General features: G+C 37.0%; 1 protein-coding gene across 1 annotated transcript in view; it reads left to right on the top strand.

The window, feature by feature from the left end:
- The window catches only part of LOC126423201 (retinoid-inducible serine carboxypeptidase-like), a 123,037-nt gene extending 105,051 nt beyond the window's left edge, over positions 1 to 17,986 (top strand). The window contains exon 10 of the mRNA XM_050087248.1: positions 17,890 to 17,986. Coding sequence (XP_049943205.1) covers positions 17,890 to 17,952 — 63 coding nt within the window. The 3' untranslated portion in view covers positions 17,953 to 17,986. The remainder of the gene's footprint in view (positions 1 to 17,889) is intronic.
- Positions 17,987 to 18,317: the final 331 nt, after the last annotated feature.

Here is an 18,317-nt window from a genome sequence, read left to right as displayed (position 1 = left end):
TTTATGGATGACGTGACCCACCAACCCCTCTAAGGGATCTATGCCAAATCGCCTTTGAAGAGTGGGACAATCTGGACCAACAGTTCCTTGATGAACTTGCAGATAGTATGCCATGATGAATACAGGCACGCATCAATGCGAGAGGAAGTGCTACTGGGTATTTGAGGTACCAGTGTGTACCACCACTTCTGAAGGTTTCACTGTATGGTAGTACAACATGCAGTGTGTGGTTTCATTAGCAATAAAAAGGGTAGAAATGCTGTTTATGTTGAGCTCTATTCCAATTTTCTGTACAGGTTCCAGAACTCTCAGAACCGAGGTGATGCAAAACATTTTTTGATGTGTATAGATCATTGTTAATTTCGTTTACTACCTGATTAATTCTACATCACAGCTTTCAAAATTTTTATCTTCTGTGAAGAACTGAAGATCAAATTTGACTTTAAAGTCCAAAACTTTTTTATGTAATACATGATCCTGTGCCTTTATGAGATTTTCTTTTACAAAAAATTTTACAAGAGAGTAAAAGTCATTTGCTACTTCTGCTTCATTATACCAGTGCTCTGTGAGTCATAGTGATCTAGTTTGTGAAGCAGTGGGTTCTGCTTGAGGATACTGAACTTGTAATTCTTGTGTCAATATTTTTGTGGTGAACTGTCAGAGTATCACTTTCCACCTCAGTTGTTCATTTTTTTTCTCTGGCCAGTAAAAAATCCCTTCAGATGTAAAGGAAACATTATCTTTCACATCATGAGCGAGGTGGGAATGAGTCATTTTGCAGGTCTACTCAGCTTGTTGTAATCTACCCCTCCCTCACATCATTTGTTGATTGTTTCTGTCCTTATGGTTAATTCTTTTAATAAGCTATGATAGGAGTAATATTTACAATAAATTTTTACTTATCTTCTTTTCTCATAGTTGGCTCTAGTTATTCACGTCTAGGGGCTGGTTCTTGAAGCTGAAATTTTTGACATTATAGGTTCTCATGGCTCCAATTGATGTAATAACTTCCGAAGAATTGCCTGAGCAGTAATTTCTGTTTTCATGTTAATTTCATTCTCTCGCATTTTTCTATATCACATTGTCTTTACAATTTACACTTCAACAAAACCAAAAATTACATTGTTGTTTCCAAAAATAAAAACACATCCAATCCCTCAGAGGCACACCCAATACTCTCTCACTGTGCGGAACTAACAATATTCCAAAGAGTTTACAAATTCTCTTGACAAATGAACTTATATTATTATTCTATAAATGAATCCAGAAATGAATTTAATAATTAGTATCAGATTGTATAATTAATAATATTAATTTTAAGTGTTTCTAAAAGAAAATAATTTCAACTGTACATACAGAGCTAGTACATATCGATTGTAACAATGAAAATAAAGTAATTTCTTTTCACGGATTTTAGGCTGAAATATAATACATCATGAACAGAATCATATGAAATTCTTAAAAAAAAAAAAAAAAACAGCTGAGATAGTAATAACCTATTCAAAAATTTGAGGATATTTCTTGTATCAGTTACTTCTGTTGAGAAAAAATAATACTAGAGGAAGGGTGTCCCTTTACAGCATGCAAAAGAACCCCCTCCCCCCCTAACACACACACACACACACACACACACACACACTCGCTCTCTCTCTCTCTCTCTCTCTCTCTGCAGTGCCTTCTTCACTTTGTATTACAATCAAAGTTCCAACTGCATTTCATTTCAGTTATATTGAGTTACCTGCTGCTGCTTGGATTTGTCATCAGCTTCTGATATTAGTATTTTCACAATTTAGATACAGGTTTGTATACAACTATTTCCAGTGCATCTGTGTCATCTATTGCTGTTGTAGCTCTCTTCTCCGCATTCTGCATTAAGATTTTATTTATTTATTTATTTTTCTTTTAGCTTTCATTCTATATTTAGTAGTTTCCTCATTTCTTCATCCTTCTATTTACACATCATATTCCATACATCCCGCCATAAAAGACAGCCTTTAAGGATGTGGAACAAGTCAAATTAAAGGACAAAAGAAACCACTCGTAGCTATTTATGTGAAGTATACTAACAAAAAATGTATGACCCTCTTTCACTATTCTGGACACTGTTGAGTTACCTGTTGTTTCTGTTTGTGTATGCTCCTCTTCTAAGTATAGTTTCCTGGATGATTTCGCTGCTTATCCTGACACTGCTGTTTGTGTTGATTTTTCTGTCGAGACACTCGGTTTAGTTTCTATGGCTGCTTATGATGGTTGTAACTTGTTGCTTGATTTGTTTTACTGTCATCTATCTAACAACTTTTTATAACTTATTGTCACATGTATCATACTTTTTCCAAAAATTGTGACATTGCATCCATAAATTTTATATTTGGCAAACTACTACATCTTTTCTTGTACTTTTTGTTGTAGTTCTTTCTGCATTTGCAAACTAATTTTCCATTAGATCATGGTCTTGTAAAATGGATACAATGAAAATGTTCACTTTTACATTTCTACACAGCTTATGGTATCTTTTAGTGTCTTTTCTTTCATTGTGATACTCATTACATATGCCTCATAGCTGTACAGTTTGAAACATTCCTCTTTCTTGACCTCAATGAGGTCCTGTTGTGCAATGTCTCACTGCCAGCCATTCTTATAGTCCACAAACTCTTAGGGATGTGGGTTGTGTGACAAAAGTCATGAGATAGCAATATGCACATATACAGATTGTGGTAGTATTACCTACACAACGTATAAAAGTGCAGTGCATTAGTGGACCTGTCATTTGTACTCAAGTGATTCATGTGAAATGGTTTCAGATGTGATTATGGCCACATAAAGGGAATTAATATACTTTGAACACAGAATGGTAGTTGGGGCTAGACACATGCGACATTTAATTTTGGAAATCATTAGGGAATTTAGTATTCTAAGATGCACAGTGTCAAAAGAGTGTCAAGAATACAACATTTCAGGAAATACCTCCCACCAGGGACAAGGCAGTAGCCAACGGCCTTCACTTAATGAATGATAGCAGCGGCATTTGCGTGGAGTTGTCAGTGATAACAGACAAGCAACACTGAATGAAATTACCAGAGAAATAAATGTGGTATGTACAAGAAAGATATCCGTTAGGGCATGCAGTGACATTTAGCCTTACTGGACTATGGCAGCAGATAACTGATGCAAGTAACAGCACAACATTGCCTGCAGCATCCCTTCTGGGCTCATGGCCATATTGGTTGCACACTAGATGACTAGAAAACCTTGACATTGTCAGGTGAGTCCTGATTTCAGCTGGTAAAAGCTGATGGTAAGTTTCTAGCGTGGCACAGTCTGCATGAAGCGATGGACTTAAGTTGTCAACAAGGCACTGTACAAACTGATGGGGGCTTCATAATCGTGTGGGCTGTAATTACATGGAATAGACTGGGTCCTCTGGTCCAACTGAACCAATACTTGACTGGAAATACTTTTGTTTGGCTGCTAGGAGACCTTTTGCAGCAAATGATGGAATTTTTATGGATGACAATGTGCCATGTCACGAGGCCACAAATGTTCACGACTGGTTTTAAGAACATTCTGGACATATTGAGTGAATGATTTGACCACCCAGGTCACCTGACATAAATCCCATTGAACATTATTCAGACACAATCAAGAGGTCACACAAAATCCTGCGCTAGCAGCACTTTCACGAGTATGGAAGTCTGTAGAGGCAGCATGACCAAGTATTGCTGTGGGCAACTTCCAACGACTTGTGAAGTCCATGCCATATCGAGTTGCTGCACTAGTCCAGGCAAAATGGGGTCCAACATGATATCAGGAGGTATCCCATGACTTCTGCCATCTCAGTGTAAGGTTTCGGTGTGGGGGAGTAAACACTGAACGTACTGGCCTCCACTCAACTCCTCCTAAACTAAAGAAGTCTAAAAGACAATGACACATTAGATCCCAAAATCTTTTTCAGATTCAGCAAGATAATTTGTAAAACAAAAGGTTAAAAAAATGGAAACTCTTTGGTTGATGAAAACTGAAATCATAGAACTAGCACAATATTACTGATTCACCCTGCAGTCACTCACATTTATCACAAGACCAATGGAGAAATCCTGTGTTGCCCAGGTATTTGTTTATAGCTGTGTGTCCATGCCCATACCGTACAGTGCCTGGCATATTACAAGGGTCATTTAATAATTAAAGAGACAAATTGGTCTGGAGAAAAAAGCATTTATTTTTACAAGACAATACTTTTTCTACTTCTCAATATAATCCCCTTGAACATTTATGCACTTGTTCCAATGGGCTACAAGATTTTTATTCTGGCTGCAAAGAACTCTTTGTCTTAATGTTTGAACCAATTTCCCACAAGCTTTTTTGCGTCCTCGTTATTCTGGAACCTCTTCCCGTGTAATGCCTCATTCAGTGCACCAAGCATATGGAAATCACTGGTGCTAAATCAGGACTGTAAGGGGGATGATGCAGTACCTCCCAGCCCATTTCCCCATTTTGTTGATGGTTGCATGGGTTAGTTGAGCAGTATGAGGAGGTGAGTTGTCTTGCTGGAGAATCACAACACCCCTCTGAGATCCATGATGTTTCTCTCTCATGGCTGGCTTCCCCTGTATAAAAGCAAATCTGAGGAGTATTGGCTGTTCATTTATGCTGCTCATTGAGATAACCATAAAAATTGGATCTTCAGCATCCCAAAACACTGTCGACATGACTTTTCCTGCTGATGCTTGGGTTTTGAATTTTTTCTTGGCAGGTGAATTGGTGTGCTTCCACTCCATGCTTTGTCTTTTTGATTCTGGCTCATAATAGTGAAACCAAGTTTCATCACAAGTTAAAATTTTGTTGAGGAAGTGCTCACCTTCTCTTTCATAACATTCCTTTAGCTCTGTGCACACTCTCAACCTTGTTTCCTTGTGTAGGTATGTCAGCTCCTTTAGGACCCATTTTGCACAGATTTTTATTTATTAATTTTTATTTACTTGCCAAGTTCCATAGGACCAAATTGAGGAGCAAATCTCCAAGGTCATGGAACGTGTCAGTACTTGAAATTATAACATAAACGTAATAACAGATAAAAATAAATGTTCATGAACCTTAAAAAAGTCAGTCCATAAGTTTAATTAAACGCTGTCAGCAATACAATAGAAATCAGCTTAATTTTTCAAGGAACTCCTCGACAGAATAGAAGGAGTGACCCATGAGGAAACTCTTCAGTTTCGATTTGAAAGCACGTGGATTACTGCTAAGATTTTTGAATTCGAGTGGCAGCTTATTGAAAATGGATGCAGTAGTATACTGCACACCTTTTTGCACAAGAGTTAAGGAAGTCCAATCCAAATGCAGGTTTGATTTCTGCTGAGTATTAAACGAGTGAAATCTGCTTATTCTTAGGAATAAACTAATATTGGTAACAAGAAATGACAATAAGGAATATGTGTATTGAGAGGCCAATGTCAAAATACCCAGACTTGTGAACAGAGGTTGACAAGTGGTTCGTGAACTAACACCACTTATTGCCTGAACCGCCCATTTCTGAGCCAAAAATATCCTTTTAGAATGAGAAGAGTTACCCCAAAATATAATACCATACGACAATAGTGAATGAAACTAAGCAAAGTAGACTAATTTTCATGTCGAACAGTCACTCACTTCTGATACCATTCGAATAGTATAAATGGCAGTATTAAGTCTTTGAACAAGATTTTGAATGTGGGCTTTCCACGACAGCTTACTATCTATCTGAACACCTAGAAATTTGAACTGTTCAGTTTCACTAATCATATGCCCATTCTGTGAAATTGAAACGTCAGGTTTTGTTGAATTGTATGTTAGAAACTGTAAAAACTGAGTCTTACTGTGATTTACCATTAGTTTATTTTCTACAAGCCGTGAACTGAGGTCATGTACTGCACTATTTGAAACTGAGCCAATGTCGCACACAACATCCTTTACTACCAAGCTAGTGTCATCAGCAAACAGAAATATTTTAGAGTTACCTGTAATACTAGAGGGCATATCATTTATATAAATAAGGAACAGGAGTAGCCCCAACACTGATCCCTGGGGCACCCCCCACTTGACAGTACCCCACTCAGGCTCCACATCACAGCCGTTTTCAACATTGTGAATAATGACCTTTTGCTGCCTGTTGCTAAAGTAAGAGGTGAACCAATTGTGAGTTACTCCCCGTATTCCGTAATGGTCCAACTTCTGGAGCAATATTTTGTGATCAACACAATCAAATGCCTTAGTTAAATCAAAAAATATGCCAAGCGTTCAAAACAGTTTTTCAGTACTTCAACTTGTTACAAATAATGTTATGAACTGTACGAGTACTAACATTAACCTTAGCAACTACCACTTCCACAGTCACATGATGGGATGCACAAATAATGTTATCAATTCAACTTTCAAGTGACGGGGCTGCAACTGCACTTATCGGCCAGAACGGTGTTCGTCAGTCACTGAGTCATGATCATTTTTGAACTGCTCTACCCTCTTGTAAAAATTTTCATGATTCATGCAACCTTCACCAGGAACTTTAGACATTCTTCAGTATATATTCACCAGTTTCTTGCCTTCAGCAAGTAAAAAATTCGTAAAGAATGTTGTTCAATGAATGTGGACATTCAAGTAGACTCCCCAGCTTGAAGTGTATTTTTAATGTTATAAACAAAACAATGTTGATACATCATCTGATCAGGGCTCATCCCAGTGATGCCAACTTAAAGCCATAAAAGTACCAAGCTTGCCCTACTAACAGTTTTTTCCCCAGACCAATTTGTCTCTTTAATTATTGAATGACCCTTGTCCTTCATATTTATGACATCATATCTCCCAAAATATGTGTCTTACAGTGATATAATTTTGCAGTTACATTCAGTGGTACACGTGCATACTGTCTGTAAAATGTGTCGTGAACACAGTTAGTAGTAAAGAAGTAAGAAGCTATAATGTCATGCCTCATGTAGTACTTTTAGTGCATTAACAGCTAAAAAGTAGTTAGTGATTAACATTTTTCCTTTCATCATGTTGTAGGGATTGATAGTAAGAAAAGAATTTGTTAAGGCATTAAGTTGTGTGTAAAACTTGTTACAAGTCACTGAGTACTCTCATTCTCAGATATGGATGACTTAAGCATGGGAATTCATGTGCCACAGACTACCCTTCTTTTCTACCCCTATCTCCAACCAGTGGGTGGTTCTTCCAATGCAGTGACTGTCACATGACTGTAAGGTTTATGTGTACCAAGTTTGGCTGAATTCGGTCCAGCAATTGTGGAGGAGGTGCAGAAAACACACGCTCGCTTGCTCGCAAGCACACACACACACACACACACACACACACACACACACACACACATTTTTGTAATCTGTATGGGTTATTGGTAACACATTTATCATGTTATACCTAAACAAAGCATTACATGTATATGCATGCACCAGATCCACCCTAACTGCAAAATGTAGTGTCCCTTGATTTAAACATAAGAATATTCAACAATAATAACAACAATACCAATAATAATAAACAAGTTTCACTATTAACCAAGATAATCTAACAAGAAGCATAACCTGAATTATAATTCAGTTTTACAGATATTGAAACTCAATATATTACACGTATTTGACTATTATATCTTTGCAACTGCATCATATTGAGTCAAAGTTATCATTAGGTTTTCATTTTCACGTGCACTACATTGACAATGTTAGAGCTTGTGCAATATAACAATGAAACTTTGTCTCAAAACCTGGCAGAAGATCCAAAGATATTCTGGTCATATGAGAAGTATGCTAGTGGCAAGACACAATCTATGCCTTGTCTGTATGATAGCAATGGAAATACTATCAATGACAGTGCTGCCAAAGCAACTTCACCAAAGAAGATAAAGTAAATAGTCCACAATGTGAATCAAGAACAGCTGCAAACATGAGTAACATAGAAACAGATATCCCTGGAGTAGTGAAGCAGCTTAAATCACTTAACAAAAGCAAGTCTTCCAGTCTAGACTGTATACCAGTTAGGTTCCTTTTAGAGAATGCTGATACACTAGCTCCATACTTAATGATCATATAAAACCATTTGTTCAGCAAAAAATCCATACCCGAAGACTGGAAAGTTGCACTGGTCACACCAATATTCAAGAAAGGTAGTAGGAGTAATCCACTAAATTACAGGCCCATATCATTAACTTCAATATGCAGCAGGATTTTGGAACATGTATTGTATTTAAACATTATGCATTACCTTAAATAGAATGGTCTATTGACACACAGTCAACACAGATTTAGAAAACATAATTCTTGTGAAACACAATTGGCTCTTTACTCACATGCAGTGTTGGGTGCTATTGACAAGGGATTTCAAATTGATACCATATTTCTAGATTTCCAGAACACTTTTGACACTGTACCACACAAGCGGCTTGTAGTGAAATTGCATGCTTATGGAGTATTGTCTCAAGTTATGTGACTGGATTTTGTGATTTCCTGTCAGAGAGCTCACAGTTAAAAGTAACTGATGGAAAGTCATTGAGTAAGACAGAAGTTATTTCTGGTGTTCCCCAAGGTAGTGTTATAGGCCTTTTGTCTATATAAACAATTTAGGAGACAATCTGAGCACCCGTCTTAGGTTGTTTGCAGATGATGCTGTCATTTATCGACTAGTAAAGTCACCAGAAGATCAAAACAAATTGCAAAACAATTTAGAAAAGATATCTGTATGGTGCAAAAATTGGGAATTGACGCTAAATAACAAAAAGTGTGAAAAAAATCCACATGAGTGCTAAAAGGAAGCCATTAAACTTTGATTATGTGATAAATCAGTCAAATCTAAAGGCACCAAATTCAGCTAAATACCTAGGAATTACAATTATGAACAACTTAAATTAGAAGGAACACATAGAAAATGTTGTGTGGAAGGCTAACCAAAGACTGTGCTTCATTGGCAGGACACTTAGAAAATGTAACAGATTCACTAAAGAGACTGCATACACTATGCTTATCAATCCTTTTTTTGAATACTGCTGCAGTGTGGGATCCATACCAGATAGGACTGATGGAGTATGCTGATAAAGACATTTCAAACATCAACTTTCTCCTGAAAATGCAAAAATACTTTGCTGATGCTACACTACATGGGGAAAACTGATCATCATAATAAAATGAGGGAGATCAGAGCTGGCACAGAAAGATATAGTGTTTGTTTTTTCCATGAACTATACGAGACTGGAATAATATAGAATTATTGTGAAGGTGAGTTGATGGATCCTCTGCCAGGCACTTAAATGTGATTTGCAGAGTATCCATGTAGATGCAGATGCACAGAAATGCAACCTCATTCTCAGCAGTCGGCAAGTAAACCCTAGGGATGGCCACCTCAGTTTGCTATCGCTTACTGAGCTGTGCACTTCAGCTGTTATGAATGAGACAGTTACTTTCCACATCAGCTAAACTGCAGCCTTTTTCAAATTATTTTAAAGAATCTGTCCTACAGGATTCTCTCACAGTTCTCATAGCCTCATTCATGTGTTACAAAATGAACTGCCTATCATTTCATTAACAGTAATAGACATTGTGATATTTCTATATTAAGTAGAGTAATGTGCAAAAATTCAGATAGTTTCCAATGAAAACTGTGGTTGCTTTGAATTTTCATTGGTGGGTATTAGGCCATACATTGTTGTATATGAAATGTAACTTGAGACAAGGTCTATAACTATCTCCAGTCTCAAGAAAAGTGACTATATGTATTTCACTCACTTCCAGTCATGTGCTCAGTTAGAGTGAAAGTGGTAAATTTATAAAATCACTCATATGTCAAACGATTTGAGATATCAAATCGAGTTTTTGGCAGATGATAGCTTTGTAATATAGTTAACATGAAAACTTTCTTATCTACAGTAATTTACATGTAACTACAGATTTTTTCAATGAAATGATGATGTAATTCTTTTGAGGGCCATTGACAGTTTGTGAGATGAGAAATAGTACAGGGTTGCAATAAAATAAGTGAAGGAATCACAGATTTATTTTTATAGTGAGCATGGGTTTTTCATAAGCTACCATCCTGACTTGTCCTCAATTGTTTGTCTAGTAATAGACTGCTTCAGGGTTCTGTCACAATTTTAACTGCATTAGTATATTAGTGAGATGAAGTTGTGTAAACTCCACTTTGTTTTTGCAGAGGAAGATAATTTCAATATGGCAACTAGAAGGAAAGAAAACATTTTACAAGTATATTGATCACTCATTCTGTTGTGATTTCAGCATAATGTAACACATTGTGTGTTTTAACCCTCAAGCAGGCATGCCTATCTATAAATTGTGTCAACCACAAATAACATTTTCTTGTACCGTTCCTTCGTTATTACATCAACTAACGTATTGATAAACTGTATTGTCATACATCCAAATGAGCAGCAGTAACATAAAATAAACAGTAAACTATAAAAGAAAAAATTTACAATCCAAGCATGAAAATGACCCAGGTTATGAGCTAACAGCTCAAGCCCATAATGAGGCAGATATCTATGAGAGAATTAGTAATTGAACAAGCACTTGGCTGGGTTAGGAAGCAACTGTGCTGTTCAGTGCTTCGAGTGGGTCATTTCTGTGGGTTAACACTTGCACACAGCAAAAGAGTGATACAATGAAAGTGTATTTTATTGTCGTTTAATGAAACAGTGCTTTAGCTCATACATTGTAAGTTTCTTTTGTCATTGTGTTTTTGCTCATACATATTTACCTTGACTACACAAAGACCACTACTATTTACATTTGTACAGAGTGTGCTGCAAGCCCACTTGTGTTATGAAACACAGCTCACCTGGTCAAGGGTTAATAACAAACAGCTGACTTGTCAAATTACTGTTTGTCCTGGCATAGCCTGTTACAATCATTTGCTGACTTGCTAGCTGTGTCTGTGAGATACACACAAGTGTACATGCTTAAGCTGTAGAACTAAACCTCCATTACCATGCTGCCCCACCAGCAAGGATGCCCTCATCACTGGCATTGTCCTCTCCCCTACCTCAACATCTATGCTGCTAGTTGCCAAGTAATATTGTATATACTCCACTATTAATTGTCTGCTGAAAGTCAATAGAACAGAAATCTACAAAACTTTAATTGAAATGCACTTCTCTTCCCATTACTACTCACACACAGAAGCATTGTAGTTTAGTAGCATGATGATATTTATCTCTTGGTATGTTGTGGTAAGGAGGGTTGCACATTCCCCACTGGAACATAATTTTGTTAATAATCAGTGGCTGGTTTGGCACGAGTGGCCGTAGGTCAACACTCTCTCTGCATGGCTAGCGATGGGGCCCTGCAAATGTGTAGCCACATCTTGTGACCCCATGTGTGCCCACTGCATGGGGCATGCAGACACTCTCAGCTCCTTGGTTGGTGGATGGGAGCAGTCCTACCTCATGCATGCATTGGCTAATACTTGCCCTTACTTCTGCTGTTGCCATTAGCTCCTGAAAAGTCAAAGCATGTAGTAAAAACAAGCTGTACTTAAGCTTCCAACATAATTTCAACCACTGACATGCAATCACTTTTACTTGTCATTGCCACTTCACTAATTCCCTTTCATCACAAGTAACATTTTGAAAATTATAATGTCATTTACATGCTAAAATTTGTATGAGAAACCACCAGGTACAGTCTGTCACTATAACGTAACATGATAGCAATCAGTTTTTCATTCTTTCATTATTTTCATACTGTAGAACACTATTTCATCTCTCCTTTTTTGGTGCCCATTTGGTGCTTTCAAGTTAGATGCAGATCTTCTAACTTATTCTGTTTTACAATCTTATCCTTGTTTCATTCTTTTTTTTATCACCATCTATTTCCTCTGATTTGTTCTTTGTCCAGCATTTTGGGTTCATTTACTAGTGTCCACATTATTTAATTTTGTTTCTCTTCTGAGCACACTTCTTCCAAAAATACTGCTTCAGAATCTGCTCAGTTGTTACTGTCATTTTTGTGAGCATGTGCGTCACACACTTCTGTGTCTTCTGTTAACTTTGATGATACAGTTTTGATGTTTTCTTCTTCAGTACAATTGACAGGCTAACCCTCTGAATTTTGTAAAAAATGTGACAGGATGGACTGCACCTTGTAGATAAAATTTGCTGATTTTGCTTAACTGCGAGTGACCATCTACCACAGTAGTTTCACTGTGTTTGCTACTTGACACTGTATCTAATTCCTATTCAGTGTATTCCTGTTTGTCTTCCATTTCTGTATTGTCCTCTGTGACCTCATTCTTCACTCTTGGTTATATAGTCCATCACACATTTCATTTGTTATTGTTACAATCTCCTTTATTTTGATTACATTAGTTTGCACTGATTGTATGTCTTTCTTTTCTTTTGAATTTTCTTCCTTGCATAAATTTGTACTTGCTCAAAGCACTTCATTCATTGGTAGATTTAGAGGAGAGAATGGGAGGGGAAAAGATCAATCAACAAAGTCATCAGTCTCTTGATCCAGAAGTAGAGACATCCACTGGTCTAGTTGGGAGATTAATAACAGTAAAATTGAGAAGGCTAAACACATAATGGACATCTTTTGTACTACGAGAAATAATAGCAAGATGAAGTAAATAGGAAAATCAGCAGGTGGACATTCTCAGGGCTCTACATTCTACAGAAAACATCCTACTCACAGCTATTCCATGCTTGATCCATTACAGTCAAGAGTGTCCATTATTCAACAGAGTCTCCTAGAACAGAAAATTGGGTGCAGCAGAAAGGAGGCAACCCAAGTGTAAAGGTGATTAAAAGTGAGTGAAAGAGTAATGAAAGAGTAGCATGGTCAAAGAGGTGGAGCCAAGAACCCCCAGATCTAGCATACAGTAGGAGATACCCTAGCCCTAACCATCCTGGCCTTGCTCTGTAGTCAGATTAAAACCTTATAACTGAGAATAAAAACCACTTTCACAGAGAAAACTGAGAATCAGGTCAACCATCCATGAATCACCTACCAATATTAAAGGCAATAAGTCTGGAAGTCCATGGCTGCAACTGTTTTAGTCTGATTTAGTCTCTGTAGTTCTGTACCTAATCTGTAAATCCTGGCTTTAACATCTCCTTTCTTCTTCTGCCATTTTTCTATCATTCTTCCCATTCATCCTCTTCTCTTGGCTGTTAAATTTCTAGTGCTTTTCTACTTTCTTCTGACTCACTATATAATGGTAAATATTGTGCAAATCCTCTTAGTATCTTTTACACTTGATCATCCATTAACTCTTCTCTTAGCTTTTATTCCTCCATCGCTCTCCTCCTCTTTAACTCCTGTCTTCTCCAAAACGTTTTCCATTGTTCTCCCCATAATTCATTAAAAGGCATGTGTTCCTTTTGATGACCTCCACATGACCCTGAACTAGGTGCTCTGCTGTACATATCACTATCTCCCATTTTGATTTCACTACAATCCAAAAATCATTAGATTTGCCCCCTTATTCCACTTTATTCTCCTCCTGGTCCTTATTACATCTCCAAATATTTCTTCTGTTTTGGACATACTGATAACTGCACTGATACTCTTAACAGCTGCCCTTTCACTTGAATAAACACTTAAAGTACAGTTCTAATCCGTTCACTCCAGATCATCACATGCTATGCCAAGCCCCAAAAAATATGACTGTTACACTCAAATATTTTACTGCAGCATTGCTAGGCAAACTATAGCATTGCTTCTTGTGTCACTTGCTTTTCATTGTCTTGAACTGGTATGGCTACATAGTGTACTTTGCTCTGTAACATTGAAAGTTGAACCCTGGGATTCTTGTAATTTCTTCCGTTCTTCAATTGTTTAAACACATTTCATTTATCCAGTTCACCATCCACTGAACACTGTTTTGAATGTGTGTTTCACTCCTATTAGCGACTTGACAATAGTTAGCCTCCCGTCTACTGTTAGCATGTACCCCAAGTCAACTCACCACCAGTTTTTAATTTTAATATCATTCTTTGTTTATTTTACCCCTTACAATACTTCACCAAGGATTGTCCAATGACTTGTTGCCACCTTTAAGTTATCGCTGTGGGGGAGCAAACATTGAACATTCAAATACCAGATCCCTCATCGCTTTAGACATTTGGAGCAATAATCTCTTCCAACACCATGGATAAGCCAAATACTATTTATCAGACAAATTTATTCTTGATCACAAATAAACACAAGTATATAATTTCACTTCCTATTTGCACTAAGGCTACTTTTATAATCTTCCAACAATAACATTACTTATTTGGCACTCTTGTCTTCACATCTACCACTTGCCGACTCCAAATATAAAATTGTTTGTACATATTTATGCTTTTCTAATTTTTACGCATCTTCTTATAGGTTTGGCGCTCAGCCTACTTTTATGTTTCTTACAAATGCCATACTGGCATCCACTCAACTCCACCTAAACCAAAGACCCCAAAAAGACAAAGAAACATTACAATGTGCAGTCTCACTAAATCAGAACATTGCCCAGGAAACTGGATATCAAGCAGAATTCAACACTCACACATAGTAACACACTTTCAGACTCTTTCAAAGTTTTCCATACTGGCAGAGCAACTTAACTGATTACTGAGAATCATGTGATCCTAACTAGACATACTTGACATTTAACACAACTGTGCTGCAAAGGGCCCTTAGTTGCCTCCTACATCTGTGATGCTGCTGGTCTAATCCTGTTTCATGTACTCTTAGTAGATTAACTAAATTGTTTCAATGTTCAGCTCTTTCAGCCAATCATCCCCGGAAACAGGCTATAGGAATTTTCATTGGCTCTTTCCTGTTCATGGTAATGGCGTTTCTGTGCAAAGTGCTGCTCCAGCAAGCACTTTTTGCAAGTTTATTTTCAACAGATGTAAAACATTTGTTATTATAAGAAATTTATTAGTCCTTAATCCAGCATAATAGGCTCTGACCGCAGACCACTTAAAAAGATTGTGGAAAGGTCAACCCATCATCTCCAGGCTGGACAACAGCCATTTCCACCAGAGTCCAGAAATTAATCCTGACATATTCAGTCATGAAGAGAATGGTCCCAAGGTGGGGCCAGAATGAATACATTACAAATTGTGTTCTGAACTGATAGCATTGTATTAAATTTTTAGTGTGTCCTGTAAGGGGGAGGAGCTATCCTTGTTTCTTGGTTCCATTTCCTTTGATTTGGTATATTTATTTCATATGTTTGCTATCATTTCCTCTCTGTGGCTGTGTGAAAGAGTAACAATTTCTCTCTCTTGAAACATTTTTGTGTCTTGAATACCATTTAGTACATATTACAACTACACAGATCAACATAGTTATGCTACAACACTTAGGACATACACAGTAAAAAATGAATTTAAAGACATGGGGACACCAATGGGTTGATGAAACATTCCAAGGCTTTCACCTCCAGGTGCCAAGGTGCTGGAACAAACTTCCATTCTATACCTATCTTCTTCTCCTTTCTTTTTTTTTTTTTTTTTTTTTTTTTTTTTTTTTTTTTTTTTTTTTTTAAAAAAAAATATACACATACATGCATTTCCAAATTATGCATGTTTCTGTTAATCAAAGTACAAAGAAAAGGTCCACATGGTGTGGGGAAGGGCAATGGTGCATGCATGTGGCAGTCTGGGATGGGCCTGGCCACAACACATCTCCACTTGAGTTTAGCTCGCCCCTGAACTAAAAAGCACACACTCAAAACCAGTGAAGTGTCTTGGTTCAACAACATATGCAGCATGCACTGTTACTGTTAAGATGACATTGTTTATTCTACGTATTTACATTTGCTAATAAGTTATAGAATCATATTTTATGGAAACTTGATTTGCACAGGTAATATTTGCAAAATATGGAAGTATTTTGTATAAATTATGTATGTAAGCTTAGCTCCAGAACATCCTACAAAAACTTCTTTCAGAAATGATGTTTTTAATATTTCACATTAATCGTACATAAAGGTTGATGTTCTTCAGATCATACTATTATAATTTGTCTTTGGTCAAAGAAGTTGACAGTACAAATATCCATTTATGACTAGAAACTTCTCTAACATCTTCTATAGGCACAGGAAGGAGTCGGATACATGGGTGCACATGTACTCAGCAGCCTACCACAGTATATCAAATATCTTATAAATAGTACTGAAGTCTGTAAGAGTGAATTAAGTATTATATGTTGCGGAACTCCAAATTATTAAACAAGTTCATTAACATTTACAACAATTTTGACCATTTATAATCTTCAAGCACATAAAATAAATGGAAATATTCACAAGGCATAATACACTCTCTATTCCAAACTTTAAATGTGCGCCACTGTTGTGCAGGCCACACAACAGATAAATATCCACAGAACTATGAAAAACCCACAGCAGCAGTATGCCCATATTTTATTGTTCAAATTATTCCCTTAACAGCTAGATTATGAAATGTTCAAAATAGCAGTCACAATAAATAACAAAAAATGATATGATTATAATAGAGGGAAACATTCCACGTAGGAAAAATATATCTAAAAACAAAGATGATGTGACTTACCAAATGAAAGTGCTGGCAGGTCGACAGACACACAAACAAACACAAACATACACACAAAATTCAAGCTTTCGCAACAAACTGTTGCCTCATCAGGAAAGAGGGAAGGAGAGGGAAAGACGAAAGGATGTGGGTTTTAAGGGAGAGGGTAAGGAGTCATTCCAATCCCGGGAGCGGAAAGACTTACCTTAGGGGGAAAAAAGGACGGGTATACACTCGCACACACACACATATCCATCCACACATATACAGACACAAGCAGACTTATAAATGTCTGCTTGTGTCTGTATATGTGTGGATGGATATGTGTGTGTGTGCGAGTGTATACCCGTCCTTTTTTCCCCCTAAGGTAAGTCTTTCCGCTCCCGGGATTGGAATGACTCCTTACCCTCTCCCTTAAAACCCACATCCTTTCGTCTTTCCCTCTCCTTCCCTCTTTCCTGATGAGGCAACAGTTTGTTGCGAAAGCTTGAATTTTGTGTGTATGTTTGTGTTTGTTTGTGTGTCTGTCGACCTGCCAGCACTTTCATTTGGTAAGTCACATCATCTTTGTTTTTAGATAAATAACAAAAAAGATTGACAACCACAAGGGATCATTACAATGTTTAACTATGACATGAAGGCTGTGGATCCATCTCTTACCAAACTTCTTGTACCTCAACAATATGAAAAAAATGGATAGATTGCTTCTCACACCATAGAGGATGCACTGAGTTTCTAGACACAATGCAAAGACTGCTAAACTTTTAGTTTTCAAACACTTTGGAAACAGAAATACACACACACACACACACACACACTTATTTCATTCTGGAATTTCCTTTTTCTTCAAAAAAGATTATTTTCATAGAAACTCATAAAAATTAAAGCTTAGTTTATAATTAATATTAACACTGTAAGTTAAGTCATTTCATTATATTTTATCTCAGTGAAGTTGGTATTTTTCATGTGTCGTCATGCACCAGATACTCATTTCCTTGGGATTTGTTGGATTTAATTCATGAAATATAACTGAAGTCTCATTAGCTAAGGCATCCAATAATGGTTGGTTTGACACTGGAATGAACAACAGAGGGGGGAACTGTAAGATTCAAATATTTCACTACGTAAATTGTTGAGGTTGCTAAGAACAACAGAATTCTAAATGAAATCAGTGCAAGATGGAAGTGATGGAAGTAGGATGAAAACAGTGAGAGGCTTAATGGTTGACATTTGCTGCTCAGGTACTGCTATCTGATCTTACTACTGTACTCTTATAAAAACAAGGTTCTTTGTGATTTTTTTAGTATGTTAGATGAGAACTTTCTTCAGAATAATTTATAATGTTTACTTCTTTATTTTAGGTTCCAACTGATAATCCTGATGGTGCAATTTGGCTGTTGAAAGATGTCACTCAATATGAGTAAAAATAGCCAAGGAAGAAGAATTGCTGCAAGATAGGTTTAATTTTTCTTGGGTAGGCCTAATATGTATTACTAGTAATTCACAATAAATTTTTCACACTAAGTTTTTCACAATAAATACCTGAAATACACAATATTATCCTGGAGCCCGCAGTGGGCATCGTTGTCTTCTTTTAGTACAGGTAGACTCTCTTTAATATACTGACAGAAGAGGACTTATAAGAGAGCCACTCAGGGAAATGAGAGGACGGAAAAGGCCAGTGTGCATTCAGTATGTATACCAGAACATCTTGTCCAAGATGTGCAGAAGGCTCTGTTGGCAGCTATTCAATCCAGTGGGTGCAACTGGCTGTGTATCATAGCTCTTG

The sequence above is a fragment of the Schistocerca serialis genome, chromosome 1 (genome assembly GCF_023864345.2).
Source record: "Schistocerca serialis cubense isolate TAMUIC-IGC-003099 chromosome 1, iqSchSeri2.2, whole genome shotgun sequence".
NCBI classification, from domain to species: Eukaryota; Metazoa; Arthropoda; class Insecta; order Orthoptera; family Acrididae; genus Schistocerca; species Schistocerca serialis.
This window is presented reverse-complemented; position numbering and strand designations above follow the sequence as displayed.